This window comes from Ceratotherium simum, chromosome 13 (genome assembly GCF_057802395.1).
Source record: "Ceratotherium simum simum isolate JZ-2026a chromosome 13, ASM5780239v1, whole genome shotgun sequence".
Lineage (NCBI taxonomy): Eukaryota > Metazoa > Chordata > Mammalia > Perissodactyla > Rhinocerotidae > Ceratotherium > Ceratotherium simum.
This window is the reverse complement of record NC_141912.1, coordinates 17,309,049-17,336,330: the sequence shown is the minus strand read 5'-3', so window position 1 is coordinate 17,336,330 and position 27,282 is coordinate 17,309,049. Positions and strand designations below refer to the sequence as shown.

At 39.4% G+C, this 27,282-nt stretch overlaps 1 protein-coding gene across 2 annotated transcripts in view; it reads right to left on the bottom strand.

The window, feature by feature from the left end:
- Nucleotides 1-27,282, bottom strand: part of RNF144B (ring finger protein 144B) — a 158,559-nt gene that overhangs the window by 21,235 nt on the left and 110,042 nt on the right. For both annotated transcript variants that reach the window (XM_087438071.1, XM_004432087.3), the window contains exons 3-4: nucleotides 13,780-13,884; nucleotides 4,141-4,201 (exon numbers count right to left, since the gene is read on the bottom strand). In XM_087438071.1, the coding sequence (XP_087294197.1) occupies nucleotides 4,141-4,201; nucleotides 13,780-13,884 (166 nt within the window). The remainder of the gene's footprint in view (nucleotides 1-4,140; nucleotides 4,202-13,779; nucleotides 13,885-27,282) is intronic.

Here is a 27,282-nt window from a genome sequence, read left to right as displayed (position 1 = left end):
TGGATAAACCAAATGTGGTATATATACATGCAATGGAATATTATTCAGCCAGAAAAAGCAATGAAGTTTTGATACATGCTACAACATGGATGAACCTTCAAAACATTATACTAACTGAAATAAGCCAGAAACAAAAGGAAAATATTGTACAATTCCACTTACATGAAATATCTAGACTATGCAAAGTCACAGAACAGAAAGTAGATTAGAAGTTACCAGGGGCTGGGAGAAGAGGGGAATGGCAAGTTATTATTTAATGGTTACAGAGTTCCTTCTTGGAGTGATAAAAGTTTTGGAAATAGATGGTAGTGATGGTTGCACATTGTGAATGTTCTTAAATGCCACTGAATTGTACACCTAAAATGGATGAAATGGTAAATTTTATGTTTATGTTTCTTTATATATTTTACCCCAATAAAAAATTATAGAATTTAAACATTTTTATAGATGAGGAAGCTTAGACATAGTCTATGTGATCCTAGGCAAGTCTCAACCTCTCCAATTTGCAGTTTCTTTATCTATAAAATAAGAACAAAAAAATCAATTGTCAATTCACGGGATCTATAGTGGGGAATCTGCCTAGAACTTGGGGGAAAAAATAAATTCCACGTATGAGTAAAATTATTTGATCAGTTTATAATGCATCAAAGCAGAGATATGCAAGACCACCTATAAAAAAGACTGGCTCCAAGGCCTGCCCAACTTGATTGTAACCAGAGTGAATATATTATCACATCTAATGAAGAAAAAAGTCAATCAGAAGTAAGGCTGAGCACTGCGAGAACCTCAAAAAGTCCCAGTCACAAAGCAGAGCATGGTGACATCTATCCAAGCGCTATCTGGGGAAGAGTGCGAGTCTGGGCCAATGATTTTCCATTTGTACCTCACCTATGGCAAGGCTAGCCACACTGTAAAGATGGATGTGACACTTAAATGCATATCACTAAGTGAAAGAAGCCAATCTGAAAAGGCTACATATTGTATGATTCTAACCATATGACATTAAGGAAAAGGCAAGACTATGGAGACAGTAAAAAGATCAGTGGTTGCCAGGGGTTAGGGAGGAGAAAGGGATGCGTAGGTGGAGCACAGAGGATTTTTGGGGCAGTGAAACTGCTCTGTATGATAGTATAACGGTAGATACACGTCATTATAAATATGTCCAAACTCATGGACTGTACAATACCAAAAAAAAAAAATATGGATGTAGCCAATTAACTTCAAGTGTTCTAATCCCATTGATAACAAGATGTTCATAATATCTATCTCAATATGAGGATATTTCCTAGAGAATGTTATGATTAATCTTGGAAAAAAATGAATAGGACAAGAAACTTAAATATATGCTAATGTAAAAGGTGCTACTCTTAAGTTATTAGTATTTTTATTACTAACAACTGTTAATATTTTGAACACTGAGACACAGGAAGTACTGAAGGAAGTGCTTTACATGTATTGATTCATTTAATCCTCATCCCAACCCCATGGGATAGGGTCCACTATTATCCTCATTTTACAGATGAGGACATTGAGGTACAGAAATTAAGTAACTTGCCCAAGGGCACACAGCTAGAAAGTGGTAGAGCCAGCATTCTCATCCAGGCTCTGAGCAACTATTTTTAAAATACACTAAAAATTTATACTCATCAGTGAGAACAAACTCACAGAAAGTTTTAATTCCAGATACTATCAGAATTTGTCTAATTAATTACAAAAAGACATTTTAGCTAATAAGTATGTCCGTAAAATGTAAACAATGAGAAATTCGGGGCTGATGGGGCAGCAGCGGGGCGGGTGGGGAGGAGGTTGGTGGTCATGGGAGAGGAGAGGCGGAGAATACTACAAACGGCTGAGTCCCGGTTACTGAGTAGGGCTGGTGAGACTGACAAGTCTAAGAGATTGAACGTTTAAGAAGAAGCCTGAGGGCCGGCCGGTGGCTTAGCGGTTAAGTGCGCGCGCTCCGCTACTGGCGGCCCGCATTCAGATCCCGGGCACACACCCACGCACCGCTTCTCCGGCCATGCTGAGGCCCCGTCCCACATACAGCAACTAGAAGGATGTGCAACTACGACATACAACTATCTACTGGGGCTTTGGGGAAAAAAAAAAGGAGGAGGATTGGCAATAGATGTTAGCTCAGAGCCGGTCTTCCTCAGCAAAAAAAAAAAGAGGAGGATTAGCACGGATGTTAGCTCAGGGCTGATCTCCCTCACAAAAAAAAAAAAAAAAAAAAAAAGCAGCAGCCTGAAAATCCAACCTAACTCTTTGACTTTCTCCAGATAAAAGCCCTCAAATCATGGCCCTGATTACCAGCCACATCCATCCCTGGAGTGAATACTTGGAATGTCTATGTTCCAACAGTTACTTATTCTTATAAAGGAGGATATTGGGATAAAGAGGATATCAGGAGAATGGCAGGGTAGCTGTTTGATACCATTATCATCTCTGGCTCTCACATCCAATAAATCAGCATCTGGTATTATAATGCTCAATCTAATTAGCTCACGTGGACGGATTAGGGAGAGCCAATATAAACTTACTCCGTCATGAATTTCTCTAGTTAGCTCAGAATCCACACAGGACAGATGCACCAGGCTGTCTTCCTCCATTAAACCTAAAGTCCATCTGACTCTGCTGGTTCTGATTCCCTGTTCACCACAACATTCTAACTATTTCCTAGCCTCCTACCTGCATCTTCCTATAGGGCAAAAATGTAATTCAAGTAATCTAGACCAGGAATGTTTTAGTAAATTCTACCTTAATATATCAGTCTTATAAATTTAGTTAAATGAGCGACCCATAAAAGAAGCATCTGCTTTTGGCTTGCTGAAAAAAAACAAGCCTATGAGACTGGACCAAACCTTGGGCCTAGGTAGTGAATATCATCCTGCATCCCCTGCAAGTATTCCTACTCTTCCTCCCTTCATGCTCTGCGTGGTTTTCTTTCTTTTTTCATGTAAGAATTATCTGTCAGGGTAATTGCAAAAATTAAATGAGATAAAGGTGATTGTGTTTACCACACTTACTGGCACAGGAAAGATAAATGTTCATTTTTCCCCCTACACTTACCTCTAGACTTTATTAACCCTGATTAAAAAGTTAGCAATCAGGGGCCGGGCTGGTGGTGCAAGCGGTTAAGCGCGCACACTCCACCCCAGCGGACCGGGGTTCGCAGGCTTGGATCCCAGGTGCGTACCAACACACCGCTTGTCAAGCCGTGCTGTGGCAGGGTCCCATATAAAGTGGAGGAAGATGGGCATGCATATTAGTCCAGGGCCAATCTTCCTCAGCAAAAAAAGAGGAGGATTGGCATCGGATGTTAGCTCAGGGCTGATCTTCCTCACACACACACACAAAAAAGTTAGCAATCAGAAAACTGTATGTTCACCCTAGATTAGAGTTTATTTTATACAGTCGACGAGACCACTCCAGTCTGATGATTTCTAGGGCAAACAACTTTCTTCTACTTCTTAGACATGGAAAAATAGACCATTTAGTTCAAGAACATATTAGGGTGTGACAGGAGGGAAAGGGCTCCTAAGAAAGAGCTATGAGAAACCAAAAGGAGTAAAAAAATAATTCCTACAGATAAAAAAGCAGTTTTAATAGAAAAGCTATATAACTTACTCGAAGGCCAAAGTCAGAAAGAAAATTAGTCTAACACATTGTAAACCACATTAGAATGATACACTGAGCCATTACTATGATTACAAATGTAGTATCAAAAGAACAAATGGCGAATATTATAAGGAGCAGTAAAAATGTTTGGGCTGATTGTCTTGAAGTGACCTTCAAGAGTGGGCAAATTGGTGGTAAAATCCATTTTGAAGGTCACTTTCTTTTGTCATATTGTTATTGTGAAACTACCCAATTTTTGCAGAACTTCTCTCACTTGAGCCAAATTAAGAATACAAAACAACTAACATAAAGAAAGTTCTATTTCCTGTTAGTCTGCATTTTTTCTGGCTGTGGCTGAGAAAGCTGAAATTTTATGTTGCAATGACTGTTTTCCCCTTTCAGAGTACCCTGGTGGCTTTGCTGACAGCCCACAGCTGCCTTAATCTTTCCTGCAGGTGAGTATACAGATGACACATATAAACCACATTCACCATCAGGATGAAAAGAACAGTGTATACATACCTCGTTCAAATTTTAACCGCTGATAAAGCTGAAACTGATCCACAGGTACCAAACAGGCAATCTGAAACCAGAATTAGAAAGATGAGATTTCAGTCATCACAGAGCCTCGAATTACCAGCCTTTTATGACCTCTCCTTCTTGTTTGGCTTACTGAATCCTCTCCATACCAGTTGTTTGCAAATTTCTTTTTCTCTACACTGTTCATGCAGTAACACAAGCAGCAATTCCCAAACCATCCCCAATCCTCTGCCGCGGCTGGGAGCCGCTGCTCATGGCACCATTCATAGAACTCACTGATCACCTTCCATTCTTTTATTAGCGACTACTAAGGCCAGACAACCCAATTTTTGGACTTCCCAAATCATTTGTGTATATGTACAAAAGATGCTCCTTTTCTCTCTACACTCATTTAAGAAACTGTAAAATGATTAGGTTCTAGCTTTAGAACCCTTAAAAGTAAAGTCAGGCAGATAGTGCCTCAGGAATTATGAAAATTTCATTAGTCACCTAGGGAATAATACCTTCTAAGTATTATTAAAATCATTTCTTCTGACCAAAAATAACTTCTTCGGGTCCTTGGTTATCACTCACTGCCATCCATGTCCTGGGAGAAAAGAAATACCTAAAATATTTCTTGTGGCTAGACTCCCATTTCCACTTCAGACAGTAATATGAACCAAAGGTTTACTAGTAAACAACAATGATTCATACCTAACCAAATGACATTTCAGATTAATCATTTTTAAATTACATTTCAAAGGCAGATGCAGGAGAAGCTAACTGCTCTTAAACTGGCATTCTAAAAATAGTAATTCCGTTGACGTCAACATATAAGTATATTGATGTTGCTTAAAAGATTTATAACTGAGAAAATCAAAGGATCTGATATTAGGCTTCCAGACATTCAACAAGTTGATACAGGACACAGTCTTAGCCTTGGCAATTACAACTCTAAAGCATTACATATTTTTTGGTATAAAATATATCTAGATGAAAGTTCTTGCAACTGATAGAAGGAAGTCTGCTTTGAGAAAACCGGAGTAAAAAAATGAGGCAGCTAAAACCGTACTTAACAAATACAATATACTTTAAAAGGTATTCAAAATCTACCCCTCCCTCTCACAAAAAAATACACGTTTATTTTGCAAATGAATTAAACTAAATTAGCTAAAATGTACGAAGAACCACAAAACAGGCAAGTTCAGCCTTCTCTATTCCGAGAAAAATATGGTAAAACATAAATTTAATTTAATTATAACATTTTACTCCAGCTGGGGAGAAAATGATGCATTTTCATCTGGCACCTTAAATAAAAGCTCCTTAGCAATCATTGTAAAACATTATAGTTAATTTTATATGATATGTATTTTATGATAATTTTTTTAAAGTATGGTTAGACTTTTATTATACTGAAAGCAAGTTTTGTTTCATCTGTTATAATGATACCCGGACATCTTTCCTGAAAGACAATGGTGTCTCAAATAAAATGCAGAGTTGGAGAGAAAAGGTCCAGGCAAGTGAAGGGATGGGAGCATTAAGGAATCAGAGTTCGGTTCCTGACTTAGTCATTGATTCATTGTAGATGGACAACAAAAGATCTAATACTACTCAACTTGTGGGCCATGGTGACTTGGGAGGTGATACCATCTGGGCCCGAGAGATCTCAGTGATATTCTATAAGTCTATTTTTAACACTCTTCCCCGCAAAAAGCCATTTGAGGTCTTTGATTCTGTGGGACAGTCCTGTACCCTACTTGCCCCCATCTAAACTAGTTTCTGGGCTGAAGACCTTTTCCAACCCCTCAAGGTCAATCTCTAAAAATTCTGATTTTTTTCAATGACAAGTAATTTATATAACAGCTAAGTCAAATGCAGTTTACAGAAGACAAAGCAAACAGGAGATAAGATATTTTAGACACAGATGAAAAGCTAATGAGAAAAATGACAGAAATTAATGCAGTAAAAAGTCAACAACAGTAGAGATGGATGTTTAATTTTAAATTAGAAAGATAAATTTCATCAGAGGACACATCGCCAACAGGGAAGTCAGAGGTCTCTAATTTTTTTTTTGTCTCTTACTCCACTTTGAATCTCCTATTTATTATTTTATAGGTCAAAGGTTTATACGGAATTAAGCCTTAATAAGGTAAATCAATTTTTCTATTGAAATTTGTGATCACAAAAGGTTCTGTCACTTCTGACTCTGTTTGATCCTTTTGGAGTAAAGATAACCCCCAGAACACATCATTCTCTTCCCCAGCCCCCACCACATAGACTTGCATCTTCTGTGTATACTTGACATCTACTATGAGTAAAGCACTGACTGGAAGCTTGGGGACACATGTGAGGACAGGAGACACAGAAGCTGCCTCCAAGGAACTTAAATTACTCAGAAGGCAAGAAATACATATAATTTTTTTTTTAAATATCTATTCCTCCATCTTATCATTTGTTGGATTTCATAGATGAGACTAATTTTCTGAGATGTTTCTATTACACCTTTGGCTTTAGACGAGAAAAAGCTGGACCTGGTAAAAAAGATAATCCAAAGTGTTAAATTCCTGGTTCCACGGCCATTTGGAGCTAAGGCACTATCGCTCAAGATCTTCTACAATTTTAAAATTGAAATAAATGTGTTAGGATGCTTATTGAAGGCTCAATGAGGCCACAGGTTAAAGGGCTACACCTTTCTAAAAAAAACAAAACAAAACACAAGGACTCTAAAATTGATTACAAAACTGAAAATCCTAGAGAATAATAGAAGAGATTATAAAGAGGTGTCTTGTGGTATACAATTATCCTCTTCCTGCCAACAAAAAAATTCAAAATTATACCAGAACATTCCTTTTTAACTTTATTTTGAAACAATTTTAGACTTACAAAAGTTACAAAAATCGCTCCTAAATCCCATTCTCCCATCTTCTCCTAATGTCAACACCTTATATAACCATAGTTAATTATAGAAATAATAAAATTTACATTGATACAAAATAATTAAACAATCTGCAAGCCTTATTCAAATTTCACAAATTGTTGTACTAATAACTGTTTTTTAGTCCAAGATCCAATTTGGGAGACCACCTAGCATTTAGTTATCATGTCTCCTTAGCCTTCTCCAATCTGTGGCAGTTCCTCGGTGTCTTTGCCTTTCACGACATTGACATGTTTGAAGAGTCCAGGCTGTTTATTTTGTACAATGTTCTCCAATTTGGGTTTGCCTGATGCTTTCTCATAATTAGGTCGAGGCTGTACATTTTTGCTAAGAATATCCCAGAAGTGATGTTGGGCCATGAGGAAGTACATGAGGACAACCTGTTCCATTACTGGTGATATTAACTTTTTAACTTGGCTAAGGTGGTATCTGTCAGATTTCTCCACCTTTTGTAATCAACAAGTATCTTGTAGGGAGATATTTTGGGATTCTGCAAATATCCTGTTTCCCATCATACCTTTGTCCACTAATTTTTGTATCTATCGATAATTCTTGCCTACAGTAATTATTACTGTGGTATTTGCTTAATGATGATTTTCTATTTCCATCATTCATTCTGTATTTGTTAATCAGAATTCTACTGCAAGGAAGAGCTGTCCTTTCTCCCCCATTTATTTGTTTATTCATTTATTTATTTAGGTCAGTGTGGACTATTGATATTTATTTTATTCAGTGGGTTCTAATCCATTACTAACCAAATCTATATTCAAGCAGTAGAAACAAAAATTTCTAAATATCTTCTCAACTGTCAAGAGACAACTTCCCTCAGATCAACTACTAAAAAATCCTCAACTTGATTTAAAGTGCTTTTTTGCTATTTCTCATTTGAAATTTGTACTAATCTACCTTTTAAACAAAAATTTCTCTCTCCTTCTATCCAAGCATAAAAGACTACTTTTCCTCCTCACCATCATTCTAGAAATTCTTTCCAAAAAGAAAAAAAAGTTTAATTCAAAGAGAAAATAAATTCAGTTTCATTTTAATAGAACAAGAGCAATAATACCAGAACAACAAAAACAAAAAGCTACTAAGTGCTGAAAGTCTGCTTTTCCATCCCACTCCACCTATAGCAGAGCATAACCAGGAGATCCAGAATATCCGTATATGTGGGGATGCTGTACTGTTATACATAACAGTTAACTGGATATATCTAACATCCACAACTGAGAAGAAATGAAAAGTGAGGCACATCCTTGTCTACCACTGTTAACTATGACCATATTTGAGTAGGCATCACCACCTACATTGACAATAGCCCTACAGAAACCAAACAAAAAAAGAGGGTAGAGAGTGGAGGCCTGCTTGCCAGAAAAGCATTCATGATGAAAGTGATGTGTGTTCCCACAATATTGATAAATACGATACACGCTGTCTTTTCGTTAGCAAAATTAAATGGTTAAAACATAGAAGCTAGGGATTGGCTTCATGTAAGCACGACCTATCAAGGTCTGGAAAGCCAGGGCAGGAGGAAAAATAATAAAAAGGCCTAGACTTTACTTAGGTTTGGCCCTTTAAACCATACTTCTGCTACAGTTGCTTTTAAAAATTAAAGAAACAGGCTGAACAAAGAATACAACAGATCACTATATTTGGAGAGGGAATTGACCACTGGTAGATCATCACAGCATGTCAAGATTTTGGCAATTTCTGAGGTACTATGACTTGCAAAAATCCTGGCAAAAGAAATAGTACTAGCCTTACTTACTTAAGTGTCTTATCATACTAATACAGAAACTAAGAATGTTTCCTATGTCAACCCAGAAAATAAGAACTGCACTTTCTAACAGAAAAAGAAAAAAGCCACATTCACTCATTCACCTAAGAGTAACAAACCAAGCTCAAGTCTCCTTACCTCACACCAGACATCAAAAGCTGGTTGAAAAAACAAGAGGGCATCATGGTCTGAGAGCCAGAAGGCAGAGCCCAGTGGTGAAGTGAAAGATGGCAGAGACCCGGAATCCCAGGGCCAGGAATCCTTTCCACAGTTCCCTGCAGAGGGCTTTTCTTGTTCTTCTTTTTTCACCTGTTCTACAGAGGCCTCACTACATCTTCCCACATCATCCCCTGCCTTTCTCCCTCGGCTCGTCTATGGGTAAAAGGGATACGTCCATGTGCACATCCATGTGACACATTCAACCCATCACTGCTTAGTCTTCTTATATTTGCCTTTAGTTAAAGAATCAGCTTAGAAACATTATTCTCCACATACACGCATTTTTAAAACAAAGTTTTAAATATGTTCTAAAACAATATTCAGCTGGGAACCTCAGAAATATCTACTAACTCTGTCATAGGAGATTCCTTTATCCTTCGCCACTGCAAAGTTTTACTCTTCTCCAGCCAACACACACTGCAGCCAAAGGTTATTACAGACACACTCAGTCCCTTCCCATTCAGATCCTTAAACCATAGCAACAGGAATATGGCCACTAGCCTGGGCATCCTCATCCTTCCTCTGCCCCAGCTTCACACTGTGCTAATGGGAAGAAAGAGCGTTAAAAGAAGAGATGGCAAGTGGAGGCAATGTAAAGGGTGATTTGGGGGGAACATTTGGATCTCCAGCAGCCTTTACCTTTCAAAGCCACCTTTTGCAATATGAGTAAAAACTGTGTTTATTTTGCAAATGTAGCTTCAAATTCCTTAGCACCCCCCCACCACCACTCTATCCTAGTCCTCCACAGTGCCCCACCCTAAGTCCCTTCCTATAGAAATTCTGGAGCCCTACTTCTCGGCAAGAGCAGCTGCACCCATCCTTCCTCTGGTGCACGCTGTGGCACTGGCAGTAAAATGAGGCTGGTCATTTCAGTGCCCCAGGACTTGGACGGAGAACGACTGAGTGAAAAGCTGTTCCCTGCCCTCCACTGCCAGCTGGCCCTGGGAAGAAGTTCAATTTCTCAGGCCACGTAATGGTAGGTATGTGACACTCAATTTCCACACGGCCCAGACAAATGGTCCAGGCTTTCCCAGCAAGTGATGGTATGCCACTTCCCTAACACTGTAAGGGAACTGTTTAAATTCATCATCACCTTTTTAACAGTGCTACTAACTTCACATAAAGGCCTTGGCTGAAGCAATGCTATCAGAACAAACAATCCATGTGCTGCCTTTCATAATTCCACGTTGGACAAGATTCCTGGATCAAGTACATTAGACAAGCCCTGCAGAGCAACAGCTGAAAGTACCAGATGACGCAAGAAAGGAAAGTTTTCCTTTTCCCTGGCTCCCAGTGGGTGCACCTCTAGCCACAGGTCCTCCAGAGTCACCACCTCCGTCAGCTTCCAGGACACTGAAGGGAAGCTGCCTTTTTTACTGTTTCCTACATTAAGCAAACAGTACTTGAATTGAGCATTAAATGCTTTGCTAATGAAGCTATCCCTAATAAGTAAAAGTTAAGAGGCAGAGCCACAGCTGAGCCAACTTGGAAGCACTAAGAAGGCAGGCAAGACCTAAAGCCTGCAGGAGACAGACACATGGAGCACAGCCAACCATGGGAGCTAGACCTACGCAGAAAAGCATTCAGAGGAAAGAGCTTAATTCCTGGTGTTCTTTGAAGATGAAGAAATATTATGCTTACATGCATTTTATAAGACAATGAACGATGAGGAACTATATATTGTAATATAAATAGCAGCAGCACAAAGGGAACTTGAGCCTTAACCAGAATTACTTTTATCATGCAAAGTATATTTATGTGTTACCTGTATAATTAAACTTTTTTTAAAAGGGGGAAGAAGTCGTCATAGAGAAGAATCCAGTCAAGCATAATGTGGAAAAGCCCCATTGTGACGTACTCAATAATATCTAGATTAAGAGCTATATATTAGAACAATAGCTAGATAGGAGGAAAGTTTGACATAAAGCAAGTCAGAGGGCAGATGGTCCAGTCAAGTTCATGTGTACGTGGCATTTGCTTTGAAAGGAGTCCCATATAAACTGATGATGCTACCAATATCTCCAATATAATCTTCTATTCATTTCTCAATTCAAAATGAGAAACAATCACCACCACCGTCACCACATTTTTTTACTCTGAAAAAAAAAATAGTGGCAAGTTGGTTGAGAACACTTGATTACTGTCCATACACGGCCATCTTCAGTCAGGGTCTTCGCAAGACCAATGAGAACAGAAGTTCCCTTTAATGTCCTGGAGTGTCTTCTTACCGATCTAATGGGAAACAGACTTTGGAGAATTTAAGAAATACCGTAGTTTAGTTTGGAATACACTTTTGGTCTGTTGTTTCAAATATCCTTTTGTAATTTTTAAGAGTCATTATAGGTTTGTTTTGGTATTAATACAGCCTAAAAGTAAAATTGTTTTTAGAGTCAAACTGCGTAAATGGAATCAGAACTAAGAAAGTGTGAATGAGAATGTGCACGATGAGAAGAGGGTAAGGATTCAAAAGGAGAGAAGAACTTCAGGGGAATATGAAAAGAAAATGTCTACACTAAGAAAATCAGAAAAGTTAAACTGTTCTAGAGAACTGTGAGACAACTATGGCCTGTCTTCACTCACTTGTCTGAACACATTAGCCCTAACGTTTGATATCAAAATGTCCATGGCTAATGGCTACCATTCATTTAAAAGTCTAGAAAAATACGATGCAATTGAACTTTCTGCAATGATGGAAATGTTTTGTTCTATGCTGTCCAGTCTGGGAGCCACTAGCCACATGTGGCTACTGAGCACTTGAAATGCGATTAGTGCAACCAAAGGAATGAATTTTTAATTTTATTTAATTTTAATTAATTTAAATGTAAATAGCCATATGTAGCTAGTGGCTTCCAGATTTGACAGTACAGGTCTGGAATATATAGGACTGTGATTAATTTCAAAGGCTTGTTTTGAAACTTCACCAAACTATTCATTTCATTTATGTTTAAAAGATTTTGGATACATGAATTAAATAAGATTTCATACCAGACACAGCTCTTGCTGTCTGCCCCATCTCACGCTCTTCGCTTTTATAATTACCTGACTTGTTAATCAGTTTAATGTCTCTCTGCTGGATCAGAAGCTCCATGCCGATAGCACTGGGCCTGTCTTACTCAACTCTGTATCCTGGTCTAGAATATGGCCCAGCGCATTGTGCACTTTTTTTTAATTGAGATATAATTGACATACAACATTGTATTAGTTTTAGGTGTACAACATAATGATTTCATATATATATGATGGTGCACTCCTAATAAACACTTTGTGACTGATCAGACATCAGAAAAGCGAGTCAAAAAGGAAGCATCTTTCCTGAAAGGATTATGCATAGAAAGATGCTCCTGAATACCTGAATCTCATTTTAAAAACCATTTTCAAGTTATATAGATCAACAGTGTTCTTGGTAGCTAACATACTCTTTCCCCACCTTAATTTCCTTCTACTCACTACTCACACAAAAGTAAACAATATTTCTAACCATAGGATTTACATATTCAACATTACTTTTTTATCAAAAAAAATTCATTTTATGATTTTCTTAAAATGAATACTTCTAAATCATTATGTATTCCTTTTATTCTTCCCTAAAAAACACTTCAAGCTTGCTTGTAGCACTAAATGATATTCCATAAGCTGAATATAGGACACCCAGACACAGATTTGTTAGAAATGGTCTGTAAAATTTTTCTGACTGCTTTCCTTTCAAAGCAAAGAATATATATGTAAAAGCATATATATTTGTAAACAAAGCATGTGTGTGTATATATACATACACACACACATACACAAGCTATTGAGCTTCTAACTATCAATCCTTTATAATGCATTCTATCTACCTAGCTCTACTCTTAAAGTCATGTAATTATGGTGGTCAGAAAGAACCGGATTAGAATTCTAGCTCTTCTGCTTTTTAGACATGCACTCTTGGGTAAATTACTTAAACCCTCTGGACCTCAATTTCATAAGTCTGTTGAAAGGATTAGATGCTATACTGGCTGTAAAAACAATCGGAAGAGTGCCTGGCACACAGCACGTGTGCCATGTTTGCTGATTGAATAACTTATTTCATGTCTTTCTTGGGACCTCTTCCAGAGGCTTACGAGCTCCCTAAGAATGGACAAGAGTTGGTTATCTTCTGATTTAAAGCAAGCAGGATCTGAAGATTAAAAGAAGATTTAAGGGCAAGCTACTGATTGGGGATTGAAGAAACAAATAAGAGAGATATATCATAGTCTTAAGAAAACGGGAGAAGAGCTCATTTAAAAAAGACATTTCTGATGCCTAATAAAGATCAAATGAAAGGCCTTTCTCTACTCTTTGGAAATGGTTCATCTCAGGCTAGAATCACAACAGTTTATAATGGCTATAAGTGTGGCTAATCTGTCATCTGTTTATCTTTAAAGTATTAAAGATCATAAGACCACCCACTATTCAACCCCCAAACCTCACATTTGGTAAATTAAATTTCTAGCACCTTTGCCTATTCTAGAGCGTCTTCAACACTCAGATAGCATTTATAAATAGAACTGAGGTAAATAACAACTTTAACAGTTTGTATAAAGAAGCCAAAGGTATGTAGCAATAAAGTACTCCTTTAAAAAATTACCCTCTGTATTTTGTTTCTAGACTCCCTGGGAGAGAAGTACATAAAGAGTCAAGCTCCTAGGAAACAATATCAACAGGAAAGAGGGGAAGATGATGGCATTCATCATACCTCAGCTTCCTGCAGGGTCCCGTGGTTTAGGCACACCATGTCAGGACAAGTGATAGGAGACCCACATCCTTCTCGGATTGCCAGCTGCATGTACTGTTTCAGGCACTAGAAAGTTAAGAAGAAAAAAGACAATTATCCTCTGTATTACAGTAGCACAAAAGTTACATAATCACCACTGCCTCTTCTTCCTTAATTGGCAGTCTTGGGGCTCTTGTACTCAGGAAATATAAGTGATCACAAGCGTGAATACTAAGAGCCATCACTTTGGAAAGAATGTAGAGACAGGAGATTAATTATGTATGACTTCATCCTAAGAATATTGAGTTTATTCAGGGCAACAAGTCAAATTCCTGTGTGCTCACACATTTTATCCACCATAGACTGGGAAAAGAAGAAACATTCTTTTGCACTAATGGCAAAGCCTTCTTTTTACTTTTTTTTTTTTTTTTTAACATATGTGACTTCCCAGTTCCATTTTTACTTAGTGGTCCTCTCCCTCAAATTTTGCCCAAAAGTAGAATTCTGTGATTTCTCATGCTGAGCTAGCCAAATGGAATCCAAATAAGATTAAGGCACTGACTTATCTAGGAACACTCTTAACAGCAAATATACCTGAAAAAGATAATGTCAGAGACAATTTGGGAGAAGGAGACCTTCCCAAAATGAAAGGCCTTAGTGGATGAGGTGGTTGGGTAGAATGTGGGGAAAGAAGAAACTAGATAGGGAAAAAGAAACCCAGACAGGAGAGGAAGATAACAGAGGACAAACTTGGTCTACCCATTGCCTGTTGCACCTGGATCTTAGGCAGTGGGTGGAGATGTGAGTGAGACTGAGAAGGTAGGAGAGAGACTGACAGCATTATGGAGACCTCCAACTCCTCCCTTCTCCCTTCCAACCCACCCCCTTCACAGGAAAGTAAAGGCCATAGTTCCAGAAGATAAAACTCTTAAGAAATCCAAAAGTTGGCTTCTTAATTTGTACTAATTTGCTCATAATTGGTGAGCTCTTTTCTGTATGCATGATGAAAAAGAGTCAAGCTCAAATGTTTGAGGAGGACACCCCAAAAATACATAAGCTAGTCAATGAATTAATGACTCTTATGAAGTGATGATTATTTATAATTGGGTTCAAATTTTTCAAATGTATACATTTGTATATCAACCTGCTACATTAAAAATATTGCTGTTGCACCAACCTTTTATAAAAGCTCAACAACTAAATAAAATCTATGGTCAGAATACCAATGACATAATTGTGAAATCTATTCCTTTCATTAATCATCTTTATTCATTTTCCCCATCAGAAAAATACAACTAATATCACAATTGTATTATTTCAGAAAAACCATCATTTATCCAATGGAAATTACTGTTACAATGGACTAATAACTCAACAACTAGGGCAAACCATTTAAGCCAGATTTGTATCTATTTGAGTACTTAATAATTCCCTTCTCCAAGGAGTCACTTTTTTTTCTATGATGTTCATCACAGGAAAAAAAAGAAAAAAACAGAAAATTACCTAAATATCCAACATAGAGGAAGACGTAAATAAATTATGCTAAATTCACGCAATGGAATGCTGAAGAATCATGAAAAATATTTTCAAACGATGTGTAAAGACATGGGAAATGCTCATGATTTAGTATGCCTGAGGGAATAAAACATGATTTCATATGAATTGGAGAATGAAAGATATGTGGGAGCAGGGTCTTCTTAAGTCACTCTTCCACTTCAGTTAACTGCAATACAGATATATTTTAACTTGCACTTTCTAGTTCAAGAGAGGGTACTTGCTCTAGGAGTTACTGTACCAAACGGTCTCCAGCACTGGGAAGAACAGTAAGTAGAAGAGAGCAGCAGCAAGGAAATGTGGAGAAGAATCTCAATGCGCAGGCAAAACTTGAGAGGAACAGCTCACAAAAAGGAGTGTCACACCAAGGGACAAATGAGTGAATGATGTGAAGAAGTGTCTATCCTGCTCTGTTCCTGAGGACCTCTCAGCCTTCCATCTGCCACACACATCCTAGTGTTACTGCCTTGATCTCCCAGCTGCCACTTGAAATTTAAGGAGAAAGACTCTGAAATGTGTGGTCTCCAGGCTCAAGGGGAAGGTATCTGAGGAAAAGAAAGTGAACCGTGCAATGAAGGTCAAATCCTAATATCTGAGCTCTAGCCCCAGTGCTACTCTGTCAGGTGACAACGGGAAAATTAAACTATGATCCAGACTTGCTTCCCTTAACTTTTAAAATAGGGACAATAATTATGGGGACAATTTCTGCTATGGTTACCTCACAGTTTAAAACACTCACAGACACAAACACAAACCTGGAATTTTGTATAAGGAAGCTCTTTGAACATTAGCAAATTGCAGAATATTTGGTCATATTTCTACTCCTTGTCACCTGGCCTTAGATTTTTCTATCTAAACTTTGTGGGGAAATGTTAATCCTTTGACATTCTGGGATTATCCTTTTTCTCCACTACCTTCAGGGGACCAGTTAAACCACTTGTGGTAGAGAAGCTCCATAAACAGAGCAGATATTTGTAACTGAACATCACACACACCTCGATTCAAACCTCTCCTTAGAACTATTTGCATCTATAGAAAAAGCTTAGTTAAATAGGAACTAAAGAGACGATGTGAGTCTTTACAGTCAAAAAAATTCATTTCAACTTATATTGCAAATGCGTAAAGTTGAAATTTCTAAGCTTTCTCAAGAGTTTATAATGAATGTTCTATTTCTAATGTAATGTCCTTAGGTACACCGCTACCACAATACACAAACCCAATGAATTTTGAAGCTTTCCACAAGGACTCGCCTGGCCACGATATGATGTGACCCATGATTTTAGGAGAGAAGTTAGAGATGTATACACTGACTACGGGGTGTAAGTCTATAGACCCCATATGCCCTCCCCCTCTTTTTTTAATTCTAAGAAACAATGGTTCAAGATAGAGTAAGTACAAGTTGCTAAGGAATGGTACAGCACAGGCACTTGACACTCCATCACTATGGGCAGGTACTTCTATTCAAAGACAAAGAGGGAAGACAACCAACTCTAGTTATTGCTTCTTATTGAATTTCAAGTACCTTAGGTTCATTATATGTCTTCCATTAGCTTTCACTAAAGATTTAATCTCAAACCCTCCCTCTCTTCTTCAATACCTCTGGCTAAAGCACAAAAGAACTGAAAACATTCACATGAAACCTGGTACATGTTATACAAATCGAACATAAGTAAACGGTTAAGAATTCTGCAAGGAACTGGCATCTAGCTTGTAAATAAAGACAGAGAAATACAGAGAGAAAAAAGAAAACAACCATCATTTAGTCACATTAAAAAAAATACATTCCATTAAACAATAGCATTAAACAGATGTCTAAATATGCAATTTTCATAATAGCTAACAAATTCTAAGGGAGATGTTTCAAATAGAACATTTCAAAAATCCTGATGACCCAAGAAAGAAAAAAATTACTTTTTCTTTTGAATAGTCAACATTTCATGCAATTAGTTTGGGAGAACACAGAAATATTTTTAGGCCATGGAGGGTCATGTATAATAAAAAGGATTGTTCCTCAAAATCACTCCACTGCCCTCAAGGATTCAGATGGGATATAACCAAGGATTTAACCATCAAATACCTGGGAAACCAGATGACTTGTATTGTCTCTTCTAACCCTGAGAGCCTATGAATTATGTACAATGGAATATTCCCAGAAAAGGGTTTCTCCTAGACCCCTTTCAGGCATGTTATTTTCCAGTGTATCAAAGGGCTTTCTTCACAGGGTTCTCATCTATTAGGTGGACAAGGCAAAAGGGCTACAACATTCAGACAAAACTGCTACGTATCCACCTAAGAATGACATATGTATATATATATGTACATATATATATATACGTATATATATATATATATATATATATTTACTATACTGTTGCTCATTTCCCATCACTAGATTATACCTTTCTTAAGGGTTTTCTCTAAGGAAAAAAAAGCATTATAATGAATCATTGACGGGACTGGATTCTTATGATCAAGGTAGAAGTACAAGTTCTAAAGTCCCCTCTGCATCTTGGGCAAGTCATTAATCTCTCTCATTACAGCACTCTCAATGATAAAATGGGATAATACCACCTGCCTAGACTAACCTCAGAGAAATGAAGAGTCCTCCATGACGGTAAATACGCAAAAGTACTCTGAAAAGTGAAAAGAGGTATGCAAATGTAAAGTATAACTGGAGAATGTAGTAGATGTTTCTGAACTACAGGCAGGCATGCAGAAATGAAAGTTCTCAAAGCCATGTGACCCCTGGAGATCAGTCTCCTGAGGGTGGGGAGGGGAGGTAAGAGGAGAACAGGTATTGTTAAGAGAAAGGAGGTAATGGATGCAATTAGTTGAAAGTTTAAATTGATCCCCAGGATCTCGGCTGCTTCTGGGTGCAAGTGCTGGGGTTCCGAGGTCAAAGAAGACTGGCAGCCCACCTGGTTTGAAGCTGGGTTGGTGAACTCTTGACCTAGGGTTTCTCATCCTTAGCTCAGCCATGGGTGGGAAGAAAGGTGATGAGGGGGAGAGCACTTAAAGGCCAAAATCCAGACAGGCTTTGAGTGCCTGTTTTGCTTTTTATCATTCCTGGTACAGTGCTGTAGGGTATTTAACAAACAGACTTTTAATAAAATGTAGACTAACACCTCTCTGCCTCAGTATGCAATTACATCACAGTGTCTCAAGTGTGTTCTAAACAGCATCTCATATTGAGGCCAATATTCTAGTTACTCCAGTTTGGACTAGGATCTCTACACATGATCCAAGAATAAAGCCTTCTTTGTTGGATGCTGTTGAGTTAAATTATTAGTACAACTCAAGATAGAATCTCTCCCAATTCAAAAGCCTTTTAACACACCAAAAGCATCCTGGTTTGGAAACGTACAATGATTTGAAAAAATTCAAAGAAATCAACAATCTATAGGTAGGCAGTAAGTTGTTTCCTGGTGTAGTACGATCCTAAAACATTTTCTTACAAAACCCCTTTCAGAAACCTTGGCTTTTCACAAATACGGTACCACTAGTGATGGGATCATCTTCACATCCCTTTGTCAACCGCATAGGACATCAGAGGATTCACCGGAAAACCTGGCACCGGATGATTAAAAAGAAGCCCCAAGTCAAACAACAAGCCATAAGTATGATTCAAAAGAGACATTAGTTTTACAATTCTCTTCCTTATGCTTCTCTTATTTGAGAAGGCCTTCCTTGCCTTGCCCCCGAGTCTGGTATGATGCCCAGGCCATCCATTCTCACAGCACCCTGACACCTGGCTAGCACACTACTTTTCAAACTGGGTACAAAGGTGTATTCTTGGGAGCCTCTGAGTTCTTCATAGCAAGGCTTTTTCCATTTTATGTTTGTTTAATGATATTAATAAAAGCATGCTTTGGACCATCTCAGGGAACACCCCATTTCCATTCAATTTCAGCGCTCACACTTGAGTTTGTGGTGCAGTCCTGCTTTGCCAGGCAGGAATGTTGTCACTATCACAGACAGATGAAAAAATAATGGAAGTATCTGGGCCCAGTGAAAGCTGTACAAGTCAAGATTTTTAGTGATTCCAATACAGAAAAGTGGCAAGATCATTGAATTACAACTTGTTCATTGGAACACGCCAAACTCAGTCTAACTATAAAACGTGATTTAGTGGAAACTAAACATCACCTATCACATTTTGTTGTTGTTAGTGCTGTGGCATCGATTCTGACCCCTGGAGACCCTGTGTACAGCAGAGAAAACCCTGCCTAGTCTTTTCGCGCCATCCTCTCACCTTCCGTCGCTATATGAGACAATGCTCCCCTGCTATTCATAGGGTTTTCACGGCCAATTTTTTCAGAAGTGGGTGGCCAGGTCCTTCTTCCTAGTCTGTCTTAATCTGGAAGCTCTGCTGAAACCTGTCCACCATGGGTGACCCTGCTGGTATTTGAAACACTGGTGGCATAGCTTTCAGCATCACAGCAACACGCGGCCACCACAGTATGACAACCAGGCCACAACAGTGACAGCGCTGAATCTTAATCACTGGACCACAACTTAAATTTTATTAGTCTATAATTTTAGTTAATATTCAGCTTATACATTTATTCTGATGTTCTTGTTGTTTAAGTGATACAAGTCTAAATGTGTTTGTACCTTGTAATATGTTTGTATAAGTTTAAGTGAGACCATAATAAAAGTGATTTAAAAATAACTCAGTATTGGGGTTCCAATTATTTTCCCCTTCAAAAGGAATCCCTACAAATCCATCAAAAGGAGGAGAACACTGTGATTCTCAGTGGCAGTGGGGCTGGTGGTATGGCATTTTCCCTTGGGGATATATCAGAATATCAGATTATCTCAAAGAGAATTTTATAAACTATACAGCAGCCCCCTCTCCCCCATTTCTCCAGAAGACTTGGGTTTTCTTCCCTACTTGCCAATATTCCCCTCACCACCTTAGGTAACACCAGACATTAACAACTGAAGTATGTTGTACATGTCAACAACGCAGCGCTTAGCACTCTACGTTGCAGGTGACTGTGAACTTGCTGGTCTCCCCAGTGTCCCTGGAGTTCCATCAAGGTCTGGATCATATCTAATTCCTCTTCATATCCTCTAAACATCTGTCATAGGATCTGGCACACAGTAGATACTCAGACTTTCGTGGGAGCTGGAAGCCTGAATCTATCACTTATCAGCTTTGTGGCAAAAATTCCTTCAGCTTCAATCACTGAAACATATAAACCCACCCCACCTGCATTCCTCCTCCCTTCTTCCCTCCGTCGACACGTAGGAGCCAACTCCACCTTGCAGGGCCAACTCCACTAATTTCTAGTTCCCACTCCTTCCTCCCTTTCAAGCAAGTTACCCAATTATCTATTTTCTTTCTTATGGCCTGAGTTTTTCGCTATCTATTGGGTCCTTCTTCAGCAGTTAAACCTGTCCAAAAATATCCTAATTAAAGAAAAATAATAATAAAACATCAAAGAAAAACAGCCCTCCCTTACCCCTCTTCCTGGCTGTATGCTGCCTTTTTCATTGCTCTCCTCTCTACAGTCAAATGTTTGAAAGAACTGTCTGCTCTCACTTCCTTCACTTCTTTACCAACTCCCTCACAGTTCCTCCCCTACAACTTAACTGAAGTGGCTGTCTAAAGTCACCAGTGACCTCCACATCACTGAATCCAATACACATCCTCATCCTTCCTGACCTCTCCGTGGTATAAGACACAGTTAACCACTCTTACTTTCCTGAAACTTTCTTTCCCTTGCCTTCAGAATTCTACCCTTCTCCGATTTTCATTCTTCCTCTCTGGCCATTCCTTCTCAGTCTCTTTCGTTTTCCTCTACTCAATATTTAAATGCTGGAATTTCAGGATGGGATCTAAACTCTCTTCTCTCTTTACACTTTCTTTTTGGTCACCTCACTAACTAGATATAACCAATTGTGTTTGTCCACTGTCTATTTGCTCTCAGGTGCATTCCCCACTTCCCTGCTCTGCTCTTAATGCAGAGAATATATTTCCCAGGTTCCTGGGAGACTTGGCCAATGGTAGGCATTATTGAAAAAACGGAGGGTGGGAGGAGGGAAAGAGCAATTCTCCTCCCCTACTCTTTGCTTCCTGTAATGATCTCTGACAATGGCTGTACTTCCTGTTCCTACTGGACAGAACCCTTCCCCATGGTCCCAGCCTCCACAATGGCTCTAACCTTCACCAGATAGCCCCAACTTCTGGGTTCTAGTAATACCTTTTCTTCCTCTTTCCCGTCCCCCCCCCCCCCGGCACCCAGGGTGGTAGTGTCTTCCTATTGCTGCTAATATCCAGGTTTTCACTGCCCTACTTGGCTTCTCAGTCCTCTATCACCTTTATAACCAATCACCTGTACTAAACTTCCTTTGTTGAAAGACCTGGAATGATTTCTGTTTTCCCAGCTGAATCTCAATCAGTAAGTCAAATAATCCCAAGTTTATTTTTTCAGGCCAGGCCTCTTCTTATCCACTTCAAACCTGTACATCAAACTGGGTACTTAACATACTCACCCTCGAATGGCTTATAGGGACCTCACACTCAACAAATACAAAACTGAATTCATGATCCTTTCCCCCAAATCCAGTCCTTGTCCTGTGTTTTCTATCTCTGTGAACGGCATTTCCATCCATCCAGTTGTACAACCCAGAAACCTAGGAGTCATCTATGACACTTCTTTCTCTCTTACCCCTATATCCAACATACACCTACTAGACATCTTCACCCGGCTGTCTAATCATGACCTCAGACTTAACCCGACTTAACAGAGCTTTTGAATCCACCTTCCCCAACATACCAACATATCTGCTTCTCCACATTCCCAGTCTTCCCCATCTCAGTAAATGGAACCAATTACCAAGTTGCTTAGCCAAAAAAAGACCCAAATCGCTGTCATCCTTGATTCCTCTTTTCCTCAAACTCCACAACCAAAACATGTCCCAAATCTAACCACTTCTCACCACTCCCACTGCAATTCACGTCACCAACTCCTCTTTCAAGGATCCTTGCAATAGCTTCCTCGTTGGTCTCTTGGCTTCTACTCCACACAGCAGCCAGGGTGCTTTTTATACATCTTTTTAAAATATAAATCATATATTATTGCCCTGCCCCAAACCCTCCAATGAATGTGCATCTCATTTAGATTGCCTGTCAAAGTCCTTACCATGGCTCACAGGGTCCTACATGTTCTAACTCCTAGCTGCTGCTCTGAGTTTATTTCCACCACACTCCTTCCTTGCTCTGGGAATACGAGCCTTCTCACTGCTTCTTTGACACGTCAAACTTGCTCCTGTCGTAAGGCCTTTCTTGGTTTGTCCCCTTTCCTTTCCCTGGAAGACTCTTCACCCAGATGGCTCACTCTCATTTCATTCAGGGCTCTGCTCAATGTTACCTCTTCAGATAGGACTTCCCTGGCTAAAACGGCCAACCTGCCCTCCCCTATCAGGCCTCTTTTACCCTGCTTCATTTTTTTCATAGCACTTACCACTATCTAATATTATTTACTTGTGTATTGTCTTGTTGACCCACCAGAAGGTCAGCTAGAAGCACAGGGACTTTGTCTTGTTCTCTGATGGATCCCAGTAGAAGGTACTACAAAACTTATTATTGCATGACTTAATAAATCCCCAAGTTCTATCAATCCCATTTCCTAAATATTGATTAGGACCATTCACCTCTCTCAATCTCTTTTGCCACGACGCTAGGCCACTTGTCATTACTTCATACCCGGGCTTCTGCCTTAGTCCATTCACTGGTCTTCTTCTATCTGTTTTTGCCTCTTTCTAATTAATTCTCCGCACTGCAGGCAAAAGGAACTTTAAAAAAACCCAAATCTGATCCTTTCTCTCACCTGCTTAAAACCCATCGATGATTGCAAGCACTCTATTTCTCCTTTGTAGTACTTACTATAATTAGGATTTAAAAATTAGGTGTATATAATTATGTACCCCTCATTCCCCAAGTCTCACTCTCTCCACTCATTCCACCTGTCAATATTACCAGAAATTTCAGCCTTCAGATTTTGATTAAAATCTTGTCTCTAGGATGCTCCTGTCACCATTCACAAGTAACTATGGCAGAAGGATATTAATACTAGTTAGTCAGATAGGCCAGTTGCTCTGTAGTATAGGGCAGAGCCCTGAAGAAAAGGATATAAGACAGATATGTTTTTATGGACAAGAAACACTGGAAACTGTGGGACACTTCTGGGAAGGGCAGCTGTGATATAGTGATTTATAATAAGAAATACATATTTGGTCTTTGTTCTTGTAACTAGCATAGAGCTTCTAAAACCCTTGGACTTTCCTAAGTGGTGAGAGACAAAGGTGTCTTTTGTTATGTTAATGAGGTCACTTTTGGAATGCCCCTAGGTCTTCAAAGGATGGTCTGGTTGCCAGGGGAACCAACTCTGTGATTGGTGAGTTGGAATTTTCAGTCCCACTCCTCCACCTTTAGGGAGGAGAGAGGGGCTGGAGTTGAATCAGTCACCAATGGACAATGATTTAATCCATCATGCCTATGTACAAAAGCCTCTATAAAAACCCAAAAGGATCGGGTTCAGAGAGCTTCCTGGTTGGTGAACACATAGGGATTTGGGGAGAGTGGTGTGCTCTGGGAAGGCATGGAAGCTCTGTGCCCTTTCCCCATACCTTGCCCTACGTCTCTCTTCCATCTGGCTGTTCCTGAGTCATATCCTTTTATAATAACCAGTAATCTAGTAAGTAAAATCTTTCTCTGAGTTCTGTGAGCTGCTCTAGCAAATTAATTGAACTCACGGAGAAGGATGCAGGAACCTCTGATTTACAGCCAGTCTGTTAGCAGTACAGTTAACAACCTGGGCTTGAGACTGCTATCTGAAGTCTAAGGAGGGGTTGTGGGAACCTCCAATCTGTAACCAGTTGGTCAGAAGCACAGGTAACAACCTGGACTTGTGACTGGCGTCCAAAGGTGTGGGGCAGCCTTGTAGGACTGAACGCTTAACCTGCAGAATATGGTGCTATCTCTGGGTAGATAGCGTCAGAATTGAGTTGACCGGGCCAGCCCAGTGGCGTAAGCCGTTAAGTGCGCGCACTCTGGGCGGCAGCCCAGGGTTCCCCGGTTCGGATCCCGGGCGGGCACCGATGCACCGCTTGTTAAGCCGTGCTGTGGCGGCGTCCCATATAAAGTGGAGGAAGATGGGCATGGATGTTAGCCCAGGGCCAGTCTTCCTCAGCAAAAAAGAGGAGGATTGGCATCGGATGTTAGCTCAGGGCTAGTCTTCCTCACAAAAAAAAAAAAAAAACAAAAGAATTGAGTTGAATTCTCAGACACCCTGCTGGTGTCCAAGAATTGCTTGGTAGTACGTGGGGAAGCTCTTCTCCACATATACACATCCTGGAATAGGGTACAGGAACCCAAAAGAACAGCCTTAAGGGGAAGCCCTGGGCAGAAGGAAGAAGGGTGTTTCAATAGGATGGTAGTGAACTTCAAGATAACATTCACTTGCCTTACTATTCAACTATCTTATTGACAATCCTTCTCAAACTTTAATGTCCATTAGAATCACACAAGGATCCTGTTAAAAACGCAGATTCTGATTCAGCAGATACAGGCTGGGGCCTGAGATTCTGGCCTCCTTATGAGCTCCCAGGACTTCTAACGCTGGCACACAGAGCACACTTTTTTTTGTTTTTTTTTTTGTGAGGAAGATCAGCCGTGAGCTAACATCCATGCCAATCCTCCTCTTTTTGCTGAGAAAGACCAGCACTGAGCTAACATCTATTGCCAATCCTTCTCCTTTTTTTCCCCAAAGCCCCAGTAGATAGTTGTATGTCATAGCTGCACATCCTTCTAGTTGCTGTATGTGGGACGCGGCCTCAGCATGGCCAGAGAAGCAGTGCATCGGTGCGCGCCTGGGATCCGAACCGGGGCCGCCAGTAGCGGAGCGCACGCACTTAACCGCTAAGCCACGGGGCCGGCCCCCACAGAGCACACTTTTGAGTAGCAAGGTCTAGGACAAAGATTCACTACCTTGGATGTTTAATAGAATCATCTGAGGAGCTTTCCAAAAGTCCAATGTCCAGACCATACCACAGACCAATTAATTCAGAATGTCTAAGAGAAGGACAAGCACCAGCAGTTTATACACATGTATGTGTATATGTACCAGTGTGCGTATTTTATATATATGTAAACAGTTTTATTGAGATATAATTTATATGCTATACAATTTGCCCATTTAAAGGGTACAATTCAATGGTTTTTAGTATATTCAGAGTTGTGCAACTATCGCACATCGATTTTAGAATGTTTCATAATTTCGAAAGAAACCCCATGCCACTCTCCATTATCCCCCCAAATCTCCCTCATGCCCCCAGGTCTAGGCAACCACCAGTCTACTTTCTGTCTCTATGGATTTGCCTATTCTGGACATTTCATATAAATTGAATCATACAATATGTGGTCCTTTGTGACTGGCTTCTTTCACTAAGTATAAAGTTTTCAAGGTTGATCCCTGTTCTACCATGTATCAGTATTTCTTTTTATTGTTTAATAATATTCCATTGTATGGATATAACATTTTATTTTTCCATTCATCTGTTGATGGACATTTGGCTTATTTCCATTTTTTGCTGTTATGAATAATGCTCCTATGAATATCTGTCTACAAGTTTTTGCATAGATATATATTTTCATTTCTCTTGGGTATATACTTAGGAGTGGATGTGGTATATGATAACTCTATGTTTGTCTTTTGAAGAACTGCTAGACTATTTTCCAAAGCAGCTGTATCATTTTACACTCCCACCAGCAGTGTATGAGGGTTCCAGTTTCTTCAAATCCTCACCAGAACGTGTTAGTGTCTGTCTTTTTTATTTTAGCCATCCTAATGTGTGTGAAGTGGTATCTCCTTGTGGTTACAATTTGCATTTCCCTGATGGCTAATGATTTTGAACATCTTTTCATGTCCTTATTAGTAATTTATACATCTTTGGAGAAACAGCTATTCAGATCCTTTGCTCATTTTTAATTGGATTGTGTTTTCATTATTGAGTTGTGAGAGTTCTTTACATAGTCTACATATGTCCCTTATCAGATATGATTTGCAAATATTTTCTCCCATTCTGTGGGTTATCATTTCACTCTTTTGATTGAGTCCATTGAAGTTTATAAAGATTTTTAATTTTGATAAAGTCTAATTTACTTTTTTTCTTTTGTTGTTCATGCTTTGCCTATCCCAAGGTCATGAAATTTTTTCTATTTCCTATATTTCCTTCTAAGAGTTTTATAGTTTTAGCTCTTACAGTTAGGTCTATAATCCATTTTGAGTTAATGTTTGTCCATAGTGTGTGGAAGCAGTCCAACTTCACTCTTTTGCAAATGGATACACAGTTGTCCCAGCACCATTTATTGAAAAATTATTCTTTCCCCTTTGAATTGCCTTGGCACTCTTGATAAAAATCAATTGACAATAAACATGAGAATTTATTTCTGGACTCTCGATTCTATCCCATTGATCTGTCTATTCTCATGACAGTAACATACAGCTTTGATTACTATAGCACTGTAGTAAGTTTGAAATCGGGAAGTGAGTTCTCCAACTTTGTTTTCCTTTTTCAAGACTGTTTTGGGGGCTGGCCCCATGGCTTAGCGGTTAAGTGCGCGCGCTCCGCTGCTGGCGGCCCGGGTTCGGATCCCGGGCACGCACAGACGCACTGCTTCTCCGGCCATGCTGAGGCCGTGTCCCACATACAGCAACTAGAAGGATGTACAGCTATGACATACAACTATCTACTGGGGCTTTGGGGGGATGAAAAAAAAAAATGAGGAGGATAGGCAATAGATGTTAGCTCAGAGCTGGTCCTCCTCAGCAAAAAGAGGAGGATTAGCACGAATGTTAGCTCAGGGCTGATCTTCCTCACAAAAAAAAAAGATTGTTTTGGCTATTCTAGGTCCCTCAAATT